Source organism: Morone saxatilis, unplaced genomic scaffold (genome assembly GCF_004916995.1).
Source record: "Morone saxatilis isolate NCDOM2014 unplaced genomic scaffold, NCSU_SB_2.0 Contig14, whole genome shotgun sequence".
Classification (NCBI taxonomy): domain Eukaryota; kingdom Metazoa; phylum Chordata; class Actinopteri; family Moronidae; genus Morone; species Morone saxatilis.
Genome location: NW_023339696.1, coordinates 11,614,577 through 11,628,007, shown reverse-complemented (window position 1 = coordinate 11,628,007; position 13,431 = coordinate 11,614,577). Strand labels below are relative to the sequence as shown.

Genomic DNA, 13,431 nt, shown 5'->3' with positions numbered 1-13,431 from the left:
AAAATAGGAATCGTTGTGTTTTCGTTACCTTAGAATGAGTTGTTTTTATCCTCCATGTTAAACCGCTATGTTTTTACTGTAGTCCAGAACGGACAAACCAAACGCTGGCTGTAGCCTTTTTGTGAGTTTTGCAGCCACCGTAGTTTCTCTTACACACTTGGAAGGCTGAGGGGTTTTCAGATGGTTGCAATCGGCGATTTCACCACTAGTTGCCAGTAAATCCTACACACTGGTCCTTTAATGGGGTACAAAGAGGCCCCACGGTTTCTGTCCTCTCTTACCTTATTTCTGACGTCCTCTTACAGTATTTTAATCTGTTGCTGGTTTTATTCTATTTCTCCTAACTTCACTACTTGGATTATGAGTTTATCCTGTTAGTTATTTTAGGTTTCCATTTGCCTTGCTGCTTTGCATTGCTTTATGTATTATTAATTTTTTTTGTACTATACCTTTTATCATGCACACCTGTATTGAGGCTGATGCTAACCCATCTGCCTCGACTGGAAAGCACTTTGGCTCAGCTGCTAATGTCTTCAAAGGGCTGGCTGATCAATTGACTTGATTTGATCAGTCAGCATCGGTTGGGGCTGAAGGCTACAAATTTGAAACTGAAAATGATCTGTAGGTTTGGAGATAGAAAGAAGTGTGAGTTTACCAGAACTCTGTAGCTCGCTCCTCGTCTCTGCTTTAGACTAGCACCTCGAGGCTGCATTAACCGCTACAAGCTTATCAAACTTGTTATGATTCCTAAATATTGATAGGAAGGAAGGTCTAATATAACATATGCTGTGATAATGATTTACAAAGGCTTGAGACTTAAAGATGCAGTCAGTGATACTAATCGAAAAAACTTTTTGTGAAATTCAGGGAATATCTCCTGACGGTCCACTAGCTGTGTGTTCTGTGTGTGCACTAAAGTGCTGGTACACCGCCCTGGCTCTGTAAATGGAAAACCCAAACTGAGTCACACAACATTATCAGGGTTCAAACTCTTTTTAATAAATCATTTTCCAGGCACATTTAATCCTACTTTAATGATGCAGGGTTCATGAAGTTCCTCAGGTTCATTACAAGTAAGTGGTCAGCGTTTATGGGACACTCTGCGTTAGTTGACGGTTTTCTGCAGTCTCTGGTGAATGGACTAAAGTTTACTATAGTTTCATTAATGTGGCCACAGCTCATAAGTAACAGCTCAAATCAAGCAGGATTTATTTTACAGAAAATGAATCTTCTCATCCTATAGCCAATTATGAATGCATGTATCAACCACAACAAAATATAAATAATTAATAGGCTGTACGCATGTAGATATGACCGCCTACAACATTTCCACTGTTCTTCTCTGAGAATTCCCGAAAAAGGGGACTTAAATGGGAACCAAAATGAAAAAGGAGCATTATTCCATTACGCTTTATGTCTATTACACCCGCTTTGAAGGGTCGTACGGTGCAGCTTATCAACAGACGAGTGATTAGTGAGAGGATAAAATATATATATAAATATATATATAAATATATAATATTTTCCACGGCAACATAGATTATATTTAGGATATTTGGTCATTTTAATCAATTTCCAGGTGTTTCTATGACTGGAAAAGTATTCTCTAAATTTCCAGGTTTTTCCAGGATGCGTAGGAACCCCGCACTATTCCATCCAATCAGCAACAGGGGGTATCCATGCTAGTGCACGGGACAGAGGGAGGGTGGAGAGCGTAGTGGATGGAAAAGGATGGTAAATCTGGCACATGCCAACCTGCTGAATGTGTGTTGAGTTCAAATACCAACAATATTTCTTCATAATTACTGACTCCACCTTAAATCATTCCAGGAAGTTTCAGAGAACTCATTCAGGGTCAAATACATTATTTTTTACAAGGAGTCTGTTTTTGTTGTTTTTGTTTATGTAATTGTGGCTCATGTTTTTGTTATTATTGTGGAATAATACACAGCTGTTACTCCTCAATGTGAATGGAAATGTAATGTGAATTCTTTATTTTGCCACTTCATGAACATCCTCACTACATACAGACTCTGTGTCTCTGACTTTTTTTTTTAATGATTAGGTAGTAAGCAGATACTGAAGAAGACATGAAGGGAAGTCACCTGTTCTGGTCCGGACATGCCGTAAGACGCCGTGTGGAATATGCAGTCGACCCCTTCACACGCCTTATAGAGAGAGGAATAGTCCCGGATGTCACTCTGTAAGAACAGGGGGAAGAAGCTTTACATTTAATCAATGAATGTCAACATGGAGGACACTTAGAAGACAGCAAGTATTGCCTTTGAGCACTTTTATGTGTTATTATCACTAGTACATTTACTGCCCACAGCGGTTGGAAGCGTTGCAGGTTCAGAATACATTTTGGGCAGTGAGTTAGAAACAGTCCCATGAAAAGACAGTTGTAATTAAGGTAAGTGTGCCATGAGGCCTGCAGGTGAAACCCGAATCATGTCTCCACCCTCTCCGACCCAGTCAGCAGCTGGCCCTCTGAGGCGGATCACTCACCTGTGTCTGTTTCCAGCCAGCTCGCAGCCTCACCACAGAGACTCACTGACGCTGAAGCAACAAATTGATTTTTAAAGTCTGCACGGAGCAGTGCAGTAAGTTCAAACACATAGTGTGTACTCCATGTTGTTTATAGCAAGAAGTCAAACATATTGCTGTAAGCAGGATTTAATCAGTGTGTACTGAAAGAGGGCAGACATTAAAATGACATAGAAATAACAATGAGGATTCAAGTGCTGGGAGAGTTTTACAGTAATGACCTCAGCCTAAATAATATATAAAGCAAGATTATAAACCATTTTTTGTGATTAATATTTTACTATGTATGCCTTCAAGAAAGATGTCATTTAAACTGAATGAGAATAAGAGTCCCATAAGTTAGGACCCCTGGTTGAAATCAAATGAAACAGTTCTGGATTTTACTTAATATTAAAATGTAATATGTAAGTTTGTCAATTAAAAAATTAAAGGTGGGCTCTGCGATTACAAGTAATGTCTGCTAACTGTGCATTTTGTGTGTGCACTGTGTTTGTACACAGCCATGAACGGGAAACAGAGAAAGTGGATCAGACCAAGCCACACAACACTAACTTAATATTCCTGCCAGGGTTTGTGTGTTAAATTACTTGCCAACGGACAATCAGGTTACTTTCTAGTTTGCCAAGAACAAGCTGTTGTTCTGATGTTAGCTATAATAGCAGGGAAGTATCGCTGTCTGTAGGTTAGCTGCAACATAGCTGCTGTAACATCACTTGCAACTGTTCACACTATATCAAGTATTTGTCATGATATTGGATTTCTCCAGAATTGCTAACCCCACCTTTAATTTACAGAAAAAACAATGCTTTCTTCTGTTCCTCTTCACAAATTGTGTGGAGGTGGATGTAACTTATATTTCTGCCAAATTATGCACCGTTTTGTTTGGTAGTTCACAAGAAGAAGCCTACTGGTCCTTAAGTATTAGGCCTTTAATATGAGGTTCTGTTATAAAGTGCAGTGTAGAAAAGGGACTAACATGTCAGAGCTAAAGAAAAAGTAATGGAGGAACAGTGTTATTGGTTGAAATGCCAGAAACAAAGAAACAGTAACAACAGCTGAATGTAATTACTGCCCCTTGTCAGTGTTTATGTGCTCTGTACAGATACACTGGCTGGAACTAAATCGCCTTATTCAGGGTAAACTTGCAGGGGAAATATAGATAAATATTAATCAGTATAATAGCAGGATTTTACAGAGTACATTTACAAGCAGACAACAGAGTCAGGTCCCTCTCCACTGTCCCATACCTGATAGAAGATCACTCCATCAGGGATATCACAGGGAGGCTTGTTTATGTCCATAAGGATCACTGACATCCCCTGAGTGGCTAGTTCTCTCCCCAGCTTGGACCCAAAGTATCCCCCTCCTCCCGTCACCAACACCTTCCCCGTGGAGATGCCTCGGGTCAGCGCCGCCTCCTCTCCCAGTCTGGAGGCCGCACACTCCTGGCTGCTGCCGCCACTGGCCATCATGGCTCCCTTTGCCCTGTGGCGGATGGCTGGGCTGGAGGCGACGGTAGGGACCGGGTGGTTGACCCACGGCTGGTGGGTGAGGTGGGGGAGGTCGTGCATGTGGAGTCCACTGCTGGCCTGCAGGCGACAAAGGGGGACACTGTGGCGGGGAAGCTGCTTCACCTGGCACAGCGAGCCTCCACTCTCACTCATGTTGGGACCGCACAGCTCCATAGATGTCCTGATGAGGTTGGAGGGAGGGGAAAAGTGGGTTATCCATTGTTTTTAGTATCATTAAAGTTTTACCAGTAAAAAGTTAACAGAGTGAGATTTTGGATGGCTTTCATCTGTCATGTTTGGAGAAAGATTCATGTGGTACCAAGAGGGCGGGATGCTGACAACCGCATATATCAATACTTGCTCGGAGAGGCCTCCAAATGAAGATATTTTAACTATATATTTTAACTCAAACCTATTACATTTGTGGCACAAAGAAGAGAAATATCTAAAGGTGGCATTAGAAATCAATACATTGTTTCATTTCCAAATCTTCAGACATTTTTCCAAATACTGTCTATAAAATCTGTTATTTTTAAAATTAATTTAAATTAATGTAAATTTGACAGCATTTGACACCAAAGAGGGATGGGCAGCCATTTCTAATTTCCATACTGCCCCTGTTTGCATAATTTTAGACATTTTCCCCAAATTTAGTATTAAATTAGACATATTTGGTACATTTGTCAACACTGGGACCTCCACTACAATTTACAGCCTGTGCAGAGGTTATATACATATATATGTTATATATATAAGATTTTTAAATAGACAGAATGCTTGAATTTCACCTTTAAATTAAACAACTAAATAACATTATTGTGTGAAATATATATTCTTTAATCATATGTTGCTACAATAAACCCACAGTACGATAACAACCTGATGGTCATGGATATTTACACACAGCTTTAACTTCTCTCTATAAGATTATCTATCACAACATCCTCGTGAAATTAAGAATGAATTCATGTACAATATTCAGCAGTGAGCTTTAAATTGTATTACTCCACTGTAAGCTCGTTGTTTCAGAGCTCACCAGGCGAGTTTCACAGGCTGCCATCAGCCATCAGTCAGCAATACACCCACCCTAACTTTATCTACATGTCATATTCTGTATTTGTCTCCACAGCGAATTGGCTTATGAGACGTTTAGCATCCAAAGTGATGAATTAACGATACACTCGTGTTCATTAACTTACCTTAATATTCCTTTCGACCTCTCACATCTGTACCTGTGCCGGTTGGTTGATGAAATAATCCAGTCTATATCTTCCCTTTGCTCTCGTGGTCCGTCCCGATGCGTCACTTCTCTCACCTGTCAATCACCTGCACCTTTACCTGAGGACTCTCCTACCGTAATGTCCGGACGCAGCGCGCATCCGGATTTGGAGCATTTTTTAATATTTGCTGCGCTAGAGGAGGCATCTGGTAAAGTTATTCCTCCATGGATGAGGTGGCCCTTTTATCCCTGCTTTAGAGCATCTGTCCACACATTCACAGAATAAACTTGAGCTTAAATCCTAAATTTTTAAATTTAGACACATTTGGTTGTCAATTAAATCATATTTTTTCTTGTAAAAACTGATTAATCTGACGTGTGATGCAGGGTGTAAATGTTAAATCTTATTATTTATTTGGTTTCACTATTTAATAATGCTCTAATAATCACACTCAAGTAACCCTTCTGCACTATCTGCAGGTTAACTATGTTTTATTAATGGTAATAAGTAATGTACTAATGTATTACAAAATAAGCCATTAACATTCAAAAAAGGGGAATTAAAATGTGTTAAGACTTAAATTTACTTTGGCAATATTCCACTTCACAAGATTATGGTTACAATGTTTATTCAGTGTAATAAATTAATGTCAAATGAACAACTTATGTTGTATGTATGTATATATGTAGATATTCTAAGAAGAAATTATATCAATAAACAGACTACAGGCATGAGATAACAGGTCCCACACCGCTCCTGCATACAAGCCTTCTGCATGACATCCAGACTTGTGGTGGTTATGCATCTCACTTTATGGTCCTTTTGCAAAGTTGTACCACTTTGTAGTTCCTCTGCATGTCTTTGATGATCATTTTGCATCAATTTGTAGTTGTTTTGTGTAACACAAATAATGTATGGTCACAATCAGATGTCTTTTAGGATTTTAAAATAACTTTTTAACATTTCCCCTCAGTCTCACTGTCTGGACAAATCAATGGAGCAAAAGTACTATTACTGGAAATATCGCCATCTATAGGTCTGCTCTAACATTGTCATGGCGAGGTTCTGTGGACTGTGGAAAAAAAGGTTTCAAGATTAGTGATGCTGTTTATGCCAAATCCTTACCTATGTTATATAACCTAAATAATAATATAATCAGATCTTTTTTGCCTCTTTTTAGGTGGCAGAGGTGAAAATAAGTCATCCTCAACATTTCTTATGTTCTGGTTTCAGATTGATGAAGACAAACAGGATTTACATTCTAGAGGATGATGTGTTTTCCCTGAGCAACTATCATGTTGTTTTTTTCCCCGAAACAATGTAGATATTTTTAGGCATTTTATTATCACAACTGGCTTGAAAAATGCATATAGCTGCTGTAAAAGGAAAAAATAACTAATCCCTGAATGTTTACACCTTCTGGCTGGTGACAATTGTTAAGTGGGGATTGTTGTTTAATGTATTTCTCTGTGAAAAAGACAGATTAAAGTGTATTGTTACAATGGTTTTAAGTAGTTTTAGTAGGAAAAGTGAGTGATAATAAGGCTCCTCAGACACAGAACAACCTGCTGAACAAACTAAACTAACGTCTCATGTCTGCATTAGTCTAGTGCAGTATTTTTTATTTATTTGTCCCTGCAGCTCCTCATTCTTGTTGCTGAACTGAACGGGGGCGGCAGTAGCTCAGCCTATAGGGACATGGCTTGGCGACTGGAGGGTGGCCAGTTTAAGTCCAGCGTGGACCAGTCGATATGAAGGTAGACTGGCAGCTGGAGAGGTGCCATCTCCAGGGGGAACAGCTAAAGGTGCCCTCGAGCAAGGCACCTAACCCCTAACTGCTCCGACATTTCAACTAATTTCAATTAATTTCCCCCAATAGAGTAATTATTAGGCTCCGCCATCCTCAGCTGTGGTATTTAACGCATAAAGTAACACATAGAAATCTGCTGTAGAAAACATAAGGTCATTAATCAAAGCTCTGGCATCAAATGATGGGTTATCTCTGACATGACAACAGGCCAGCTAAGCAGCAGCAACAGCAGTCACTTCCTGAGCACAGTGTTTTTGGAGAGGACAGAAATAGACGCTTCATGTTTTATTTAGCAGACAGCAGACAAACTGCCAAACCTGAGCTGACAGTTAAATGCACTGCACGCAATTAAAGTGGGGGGGGAGTCTTAAGCAGCTGCCAAATGACTGTAGCGCTCGAGTATAGAAGCAATTTAGAGATAACCCACAATAAAAAGGGCTGAACTGTAGCGCACTCTTCCTTTTTTTTTTTTTAACAGAAAGTACATTATGTGTTGATTTAATTTCCATCCCAGATTACATTTGCCCTCGTTTGGATTTAACAGCAACTTTGGCACTGCTGTTGTGCTGCAGTAGAGGTTCGGTTTGTAGAAGCCTTTGTCTTTTTTTGACACATCCTGCTGTAGACAAACATCACATTTAGTCAGTAATGTATTATACATTTTTGTAAACAAATGAAAGAACATAACCCAGTCTTGGCTCAGATCAAGGTGACAATAGAAAAAAAAAGATGTTTCTGCCATTTATTCTATTCAGGAGTGACTTAAGTGAAGAAAAAGCTTTGAGAGTAATTCATTTATTCCCATAGTTGAACAATAGGAAAGTTGCAGAAATATGAGAGGCGATTAGACCCCGTTGTGATGTCATTATTTTAAGGTGATACTGATGCCATGAGCTGTAATATCCCCCAGATGGAGTCTAGACACTGGTGGTGGTGGTGGTGGTGAAGGGGTGAAGAGTGATGGATCTGGATCTGGGAGTAAAAGGACCAATATAACACTAAAATGACAGCAGACAGCAGACACAGGAACAATTTTAAAGTTTGCCAGCGATGAGTAAAGTACTGTAGGCCAATAAAAAGACTGAAATAAATCATCTTTGAACTGTAACTGTCCTCTGACTGTCGACAAAGGGCAGACATACAGTACGACTGTAATCTGTGATGAGAATCAGCAGCAAGTAGACATTTAATCCTTTTAAGTTGTCTCAAGACAAAAGGTTGGGATGCTTCAAATGACACCTAGAGGTGGTCACATAAAGTGGTGCAACACTCTCTGTTTCTGTCTACTGTAACTCTATCCAAAGACACACGTTTATCAGTATTTGTTCAAGTCAAATTTATGAATGGGCCCCGCCTCACCTCCTCTATCGACCAATTTTGACGCTCTTCAAAGGTAGAGGAGAAGTAAGGCTCTTGTTACTGTTCCCACTCTCAGAGGGTCGGCAGAAGGGCTGCTACTTATCTTTATTATTCATTAATCTGCCCAGAATTTTACTGCAGTAATTTAAATCATCATTCAGTTTTATAAAATGTAGTGGTGGGTAGATTACTGAAAATCTATACTCATGTAAAGGTGCAAATGGCTCAAGTAAAAGGGAAAAGGACCATTTGAGGAACAAGTAAAAGTAAGGTTAATAAGGTTAATCAATTACTTTGCATTTTAACATTGAAGTTGGCATTACTTTAGGTAATCCACTCTCTTTTTACTTTTTTTCTCTCCCTCTTTTAATCACATTAGTGGCGCTGAAAGATCCACACACACACTGTACACACACAGATACTGTGTTTGTGATGTCCAGTGCAACACTGAGTGTTTGTTCTGGCTTTTTACTTTATCGATCTGCAAGGCCATAGGCAAGGACATCTGCTCACACAGAAACAACTTAAATAATGCTCTGCAAATAACGAAAAATACATTTAACCACCATTATAAAGCAAACCATTAAACACTAACCAGATCAGTCCTAAACCCACAGCCTTCTTTCCTCTGTTGCTCATTTGTTATTTCAGCACTCGGTGTGATAAAAGGGTTGAGTTACTCTCTCATTAAATGCTGCCTAGCACACCCATGAATCACAGTCAGCAGGGAGCCGTCACCTTGTCTGACCTGCGGCAGCGGCGAGGGAAAGAAGTTCTGTGGAAAATGCAGACCTCTCTTGTCTACAACCTTGCCGAGCCCTCCCCTGAGGTGAATGTCACTATGAGAACTGGAAATAGGATGGGCAGCTATCTGTGATTAGTCCCTGAAGTCCCAGTGCAGTGTGGAGGGCCACCCGAGCTACTGCAATGGTCAAAGACACAAGGAGACATGTGAAATGTGCAAGTCACATTGTAAAGTAGGGCTGCAACTAATGCACATTTTAAATATCAACTGATCTGATCTCAATTAATTAATTAATCAATTAACCATCTGTCCTAGAGAATATCAGATATAGTATACTTAGTATACTTATACTAAGTTCCCACAATGTGATGTCTTCAAATGTCTCTTTTAGCCCAAAACCCAAAGATATTCAGTTTACTAAAAGACAAAGAAAAGCAGAACATTTGGGGCCTTTTTGCTTAAAAAATTATTTGACCAATTCATCGAATATCTGTCCTTCTTTGATCAATCCATCATATGCATCAATGATATTTCCTACTTCTCAGTACTGCAGTGAAAGCATCTTTCACCAGCGAGCAATACAGAATAATCAGAAATAATTACATAAGATAATAACAGTAATATATAATGACAATAAAAGAAGAAAATAGTTTTGTGTTTTTACAACATCCTGAAAAATATAAATCCAATGTTGCTAATCTACCTGTTGAGAGAAAAAGATATTACTGTATAGAAAAAAGCACAAATTAGAGTCTTCATCAAGTAGTCCATTGAAATTACTTGCCATCACAGTTAATAGACAAGCTAGATCAAGAGGTCTCACAGATATTAGTAACAGGCAGTAGGGGGCGCCAGACAACAGGATTTGAATTCACCATAAACCCCAAAACTCAGATTACCTTAAAGGTCAAAGAGGGTTTTGTTCTTTCTATTTCCAGATGTTGAGTGTGAAAATAATCAAGGGTTGGTATACCAAAACTGATGCTGGATCAGTTGTTCTTGGTGGTCTGCAGTCCTCTGAGCGTTCAGAGGCTTTTCATGCTCAAATTCTGGATGTTTCTGAACCATTTAAATTGGAATATGGACAAAATGCAGAGATGTTCACGCTCCCACAGGCTTCTACGTACATGAAATCTATTGTTAAAATCCATTTTCATAGGATTTAAGTTCCTGCACAAAAGAAATAAGACAGAATTACATCAACAGCCACTGAAACTCTAGTGAAACCCTCAGTGGGGATTCATGGCAGATGAGATGAAAATACTTGGAGTGATGAATTTGCGTGTGAAGTAGGAAGCAGACAGCCGAGAGCAGGTAAAGGAGTTCTGGAGGAGATACAGTGAGGGAGAAACTGTAGCGGAGATCTGTCAAAAGCAGAAAAAAAACAACCTACTTGCACACTGGATGACAGGGCCAGGATGGAAGGGAGGAAGGTTTTTTCTGAGGTAAAGGAGACATCCTTTTTCACATCGTGTCTTGCTGAAACCAACCAACATGTCAGACAGAGAGAAAAGAGTACACCGTAATGTACTCTGCCGCAGCTTGTGACTGACAACTAAAATACCAAAGAGATGCCAAAGATAAACTAAAAAATGTGCTCCTGGAGGGAGGAGAAATACCAAGAAGTGCAGAAAAATGTGACAAATTACCTTTAAAAACTACAAATGAATGGTCTAATGCCTAATGTCACGCTGTCACAGGCAATGATGCATGCCATGTAATTAAATCATCACAGAATATCATACTTGTTAAGTGCGTTTAAACTCATCGAGATTTAAAATACAGCATTTACCCAGCATCCCTGCTTTTAACACCATTTAATGAAAGTATGTTGGCAGGTATATTTTTTTGCTGAAATGAGTAATTGGAGAGGATTAGTCATCTCATTTCATGCTCATTTTAGGAAGCGGGAGCTCTGAGGTCACGCTCCTGAAGAAAAAAAAGAAAAAGCAGCCTGACGAGCTAATGCACTGAGAGGATTTTAAACTAAATCAATTAGCTTGACTTCATGTATAACCTCCCCAAATCACTAGTGAGATAAAGTGGGACACTGAGAGAAAGGAAGCTGCAGAGTGAAGGAGGATGAATCAACGCATAAGATGAAGTTTATGAACTGCTTTATGGACGCTTGAGCTGTGTTTGTAGACCGAGAGTCTCTGTGAGGCTCTGTGAATGTAGGCACAGCTAAATGCTAACACTAGCATGGCATCATGTGCACGATGACAGTGGTGACATGCTAATATTAAGGAGGCGTAATGTTTACCATTTATGGCAATCCATCCAATGTTTGTTGAGACATTTCACCCAAAACCATAAATATGAACTTCACGGGGGACCAAATCATTAGGATTTAGACAGAATTAAGCTATTAGCTCCAGACAAAATTTCATAGCAATCCATCCACTCAGGGGCGGTGGGATGGAGACTTTAACATAATATATTGGAAACTTTACATTATCGTGGCACAGAAATGTCTAAATGTGGCATTAGAAATCAATGCATTTTTCCAAATACATGTCTTTTTTCATTGAACTTCACTTCAGTCTAAATTGCCTTAACAGATCATTTATTTTAATTATGTGGGATGGGAGATTTAAATATATTTTTAACACGTTTTTCTTTTTTAAATAATCTAAATTAATGTGTTCAATTTGAAAGCATTTGACACCAAGCTGAGGTGGCAGCTAGCAGCCCATGCCACCCATCTAGATCCGCACCTGCATCCAATAATTGCTGAGATATTTCCGTCCGTACCAAAGTGGCAGGTCGACTGACACTGCCATCCACAGAGCTGTGCTGCTAGCATGGCTAAAAAAAGCAAAACGGAAAGGCAGTGTTACTCTCTTACAATTAACATTCCACACTAGAGGCTGATGTGGTAGAAGCTGTGGGAGTCTCTGAGTTTTATCTACAATCACTCTGCTCATTAACTGTTCCCACTGCTCAGTCACAACCTGCTCCACAAACACAAGAGATAGGTGCGAAGAGGAGGGTAGCTGTAGCAGACAAATTAGGTACTACTGCTTAGCCTAGAGGAAATAAAAATGTCAGCAGTGATTATTATTTTCCCGAAAAGAGAAAGTGAGTGGAAGGTGGTGCGACATATTGATACAGGAGCACTGATTCATTGATTAAAGTTAATTAAGACCTTTTCCAGAAATGAATCTGTGTTCTGCTCTCTTACCTGATCAATGAATATAATAAATAAAGAGCACAGCATAGGGCTGCACTGCAGAAGTGAGACAGGAGAGGAGACAGGACAGACAGAAAAGGAAGTGTTCCTCAGTGACCTTCAGCCAACCTTAAAAACAAGGAAGGAAATTAAAATCAGCCAGCGGCCAGACTCCTGACCGTGGGTGACGGGCAGCCACCCAGAAATCGTAATAAATGTTCTAAAATATTCTAAAGGCATTTTCTGAGCCAAACAAGAATACTTTTAATCTTTTCACAAAGTAGACGAGAGTTGCAATAAATTGAAATTAAAGTCACTGTATTAGAAATTGTACTTAAAGCTATAATTATGTAACATTTCCACATTAAAACGTCTAAAAACACTCGACCTGCGTTCTATATTTTGTTGAGTTGTTGTTGTCCAGTTGCCTGAACAATAAACACTGAAGGAATCCTAACTGTGAGAAGCTGACTGCAATGACAGCAATGGTGGTGAAGACAACAACTCCCATGATCCTCCGCCACGCTACTTCCCGATGTCATCAAACTTCGTCTTTTCTTTGCTTACTGTTTGATTGTCAGTCTGTAATAAAAAAATCGAGATTGAGTTTAAAAAGACCTTTTTCTCTAAAATATGGAATAGAGCTCAAGCACTTACAGCCCTAGAGCGTAACAACACTGATTCCTGTATCTGATAGCCGGGTTTGGTGCATCGTGGTAATGAGGCGCAAGTGTTGACAAGGAAGAAACAATTTATTGAATACCATAGTCTAAAAATGGTCAATCAACAAAAATGGTCAAGTAGTGAAGTCCATCTTGACAAAAATAAATCTCTAAAAATCCAAAATTAGTAAGAGAACCAGAGTAAGGACAACAGCATTAGTGTTGCACATAAAATTGGGTACTCACAAGAGACAAATTGACTTTAGTCTCTAGTACGATATAAGCTCAAAAACACTGACCTAACATTTCCTAGCATTCCTCTGTCCTCCGCCGCCTCGTCACCAATGGGGAAGCAGCCTTCACTCCCTGCCCCCGACTCCTGGACCCACTCCCACCGGACTCAGA

General features: G+C 39.5%; 1 protein-coding gene across 1 annotated transcript in view; it reads right to left on the bottom strand.

The window, feature by feature from the left end:
- sdr42e2 (short chain dehydrogenase/reductase family 42E, member 2) overlaps nt 1–13,431 on the bottom strand; it is a 44,195-nt gene that overhangs the window by 10,828 nt on the left and 19,936 nt on the right. The window contains exons 7-8 of the mRNA XM_035655091.1: nt 3,795–4,239; nt 2,106–2,201 (exon numbers count right to left, since the gene is read on the bottom strand). Of these exons, the coding sequence (XP_035510984.1) occupies nt 2,106–2,201; nt 3,795–4,239 (541 nt within the window). The remainder of the gene's footprint in view (nt 1–2,105; nt 2,202–3,794; nt 4,240–13,431) is intronic.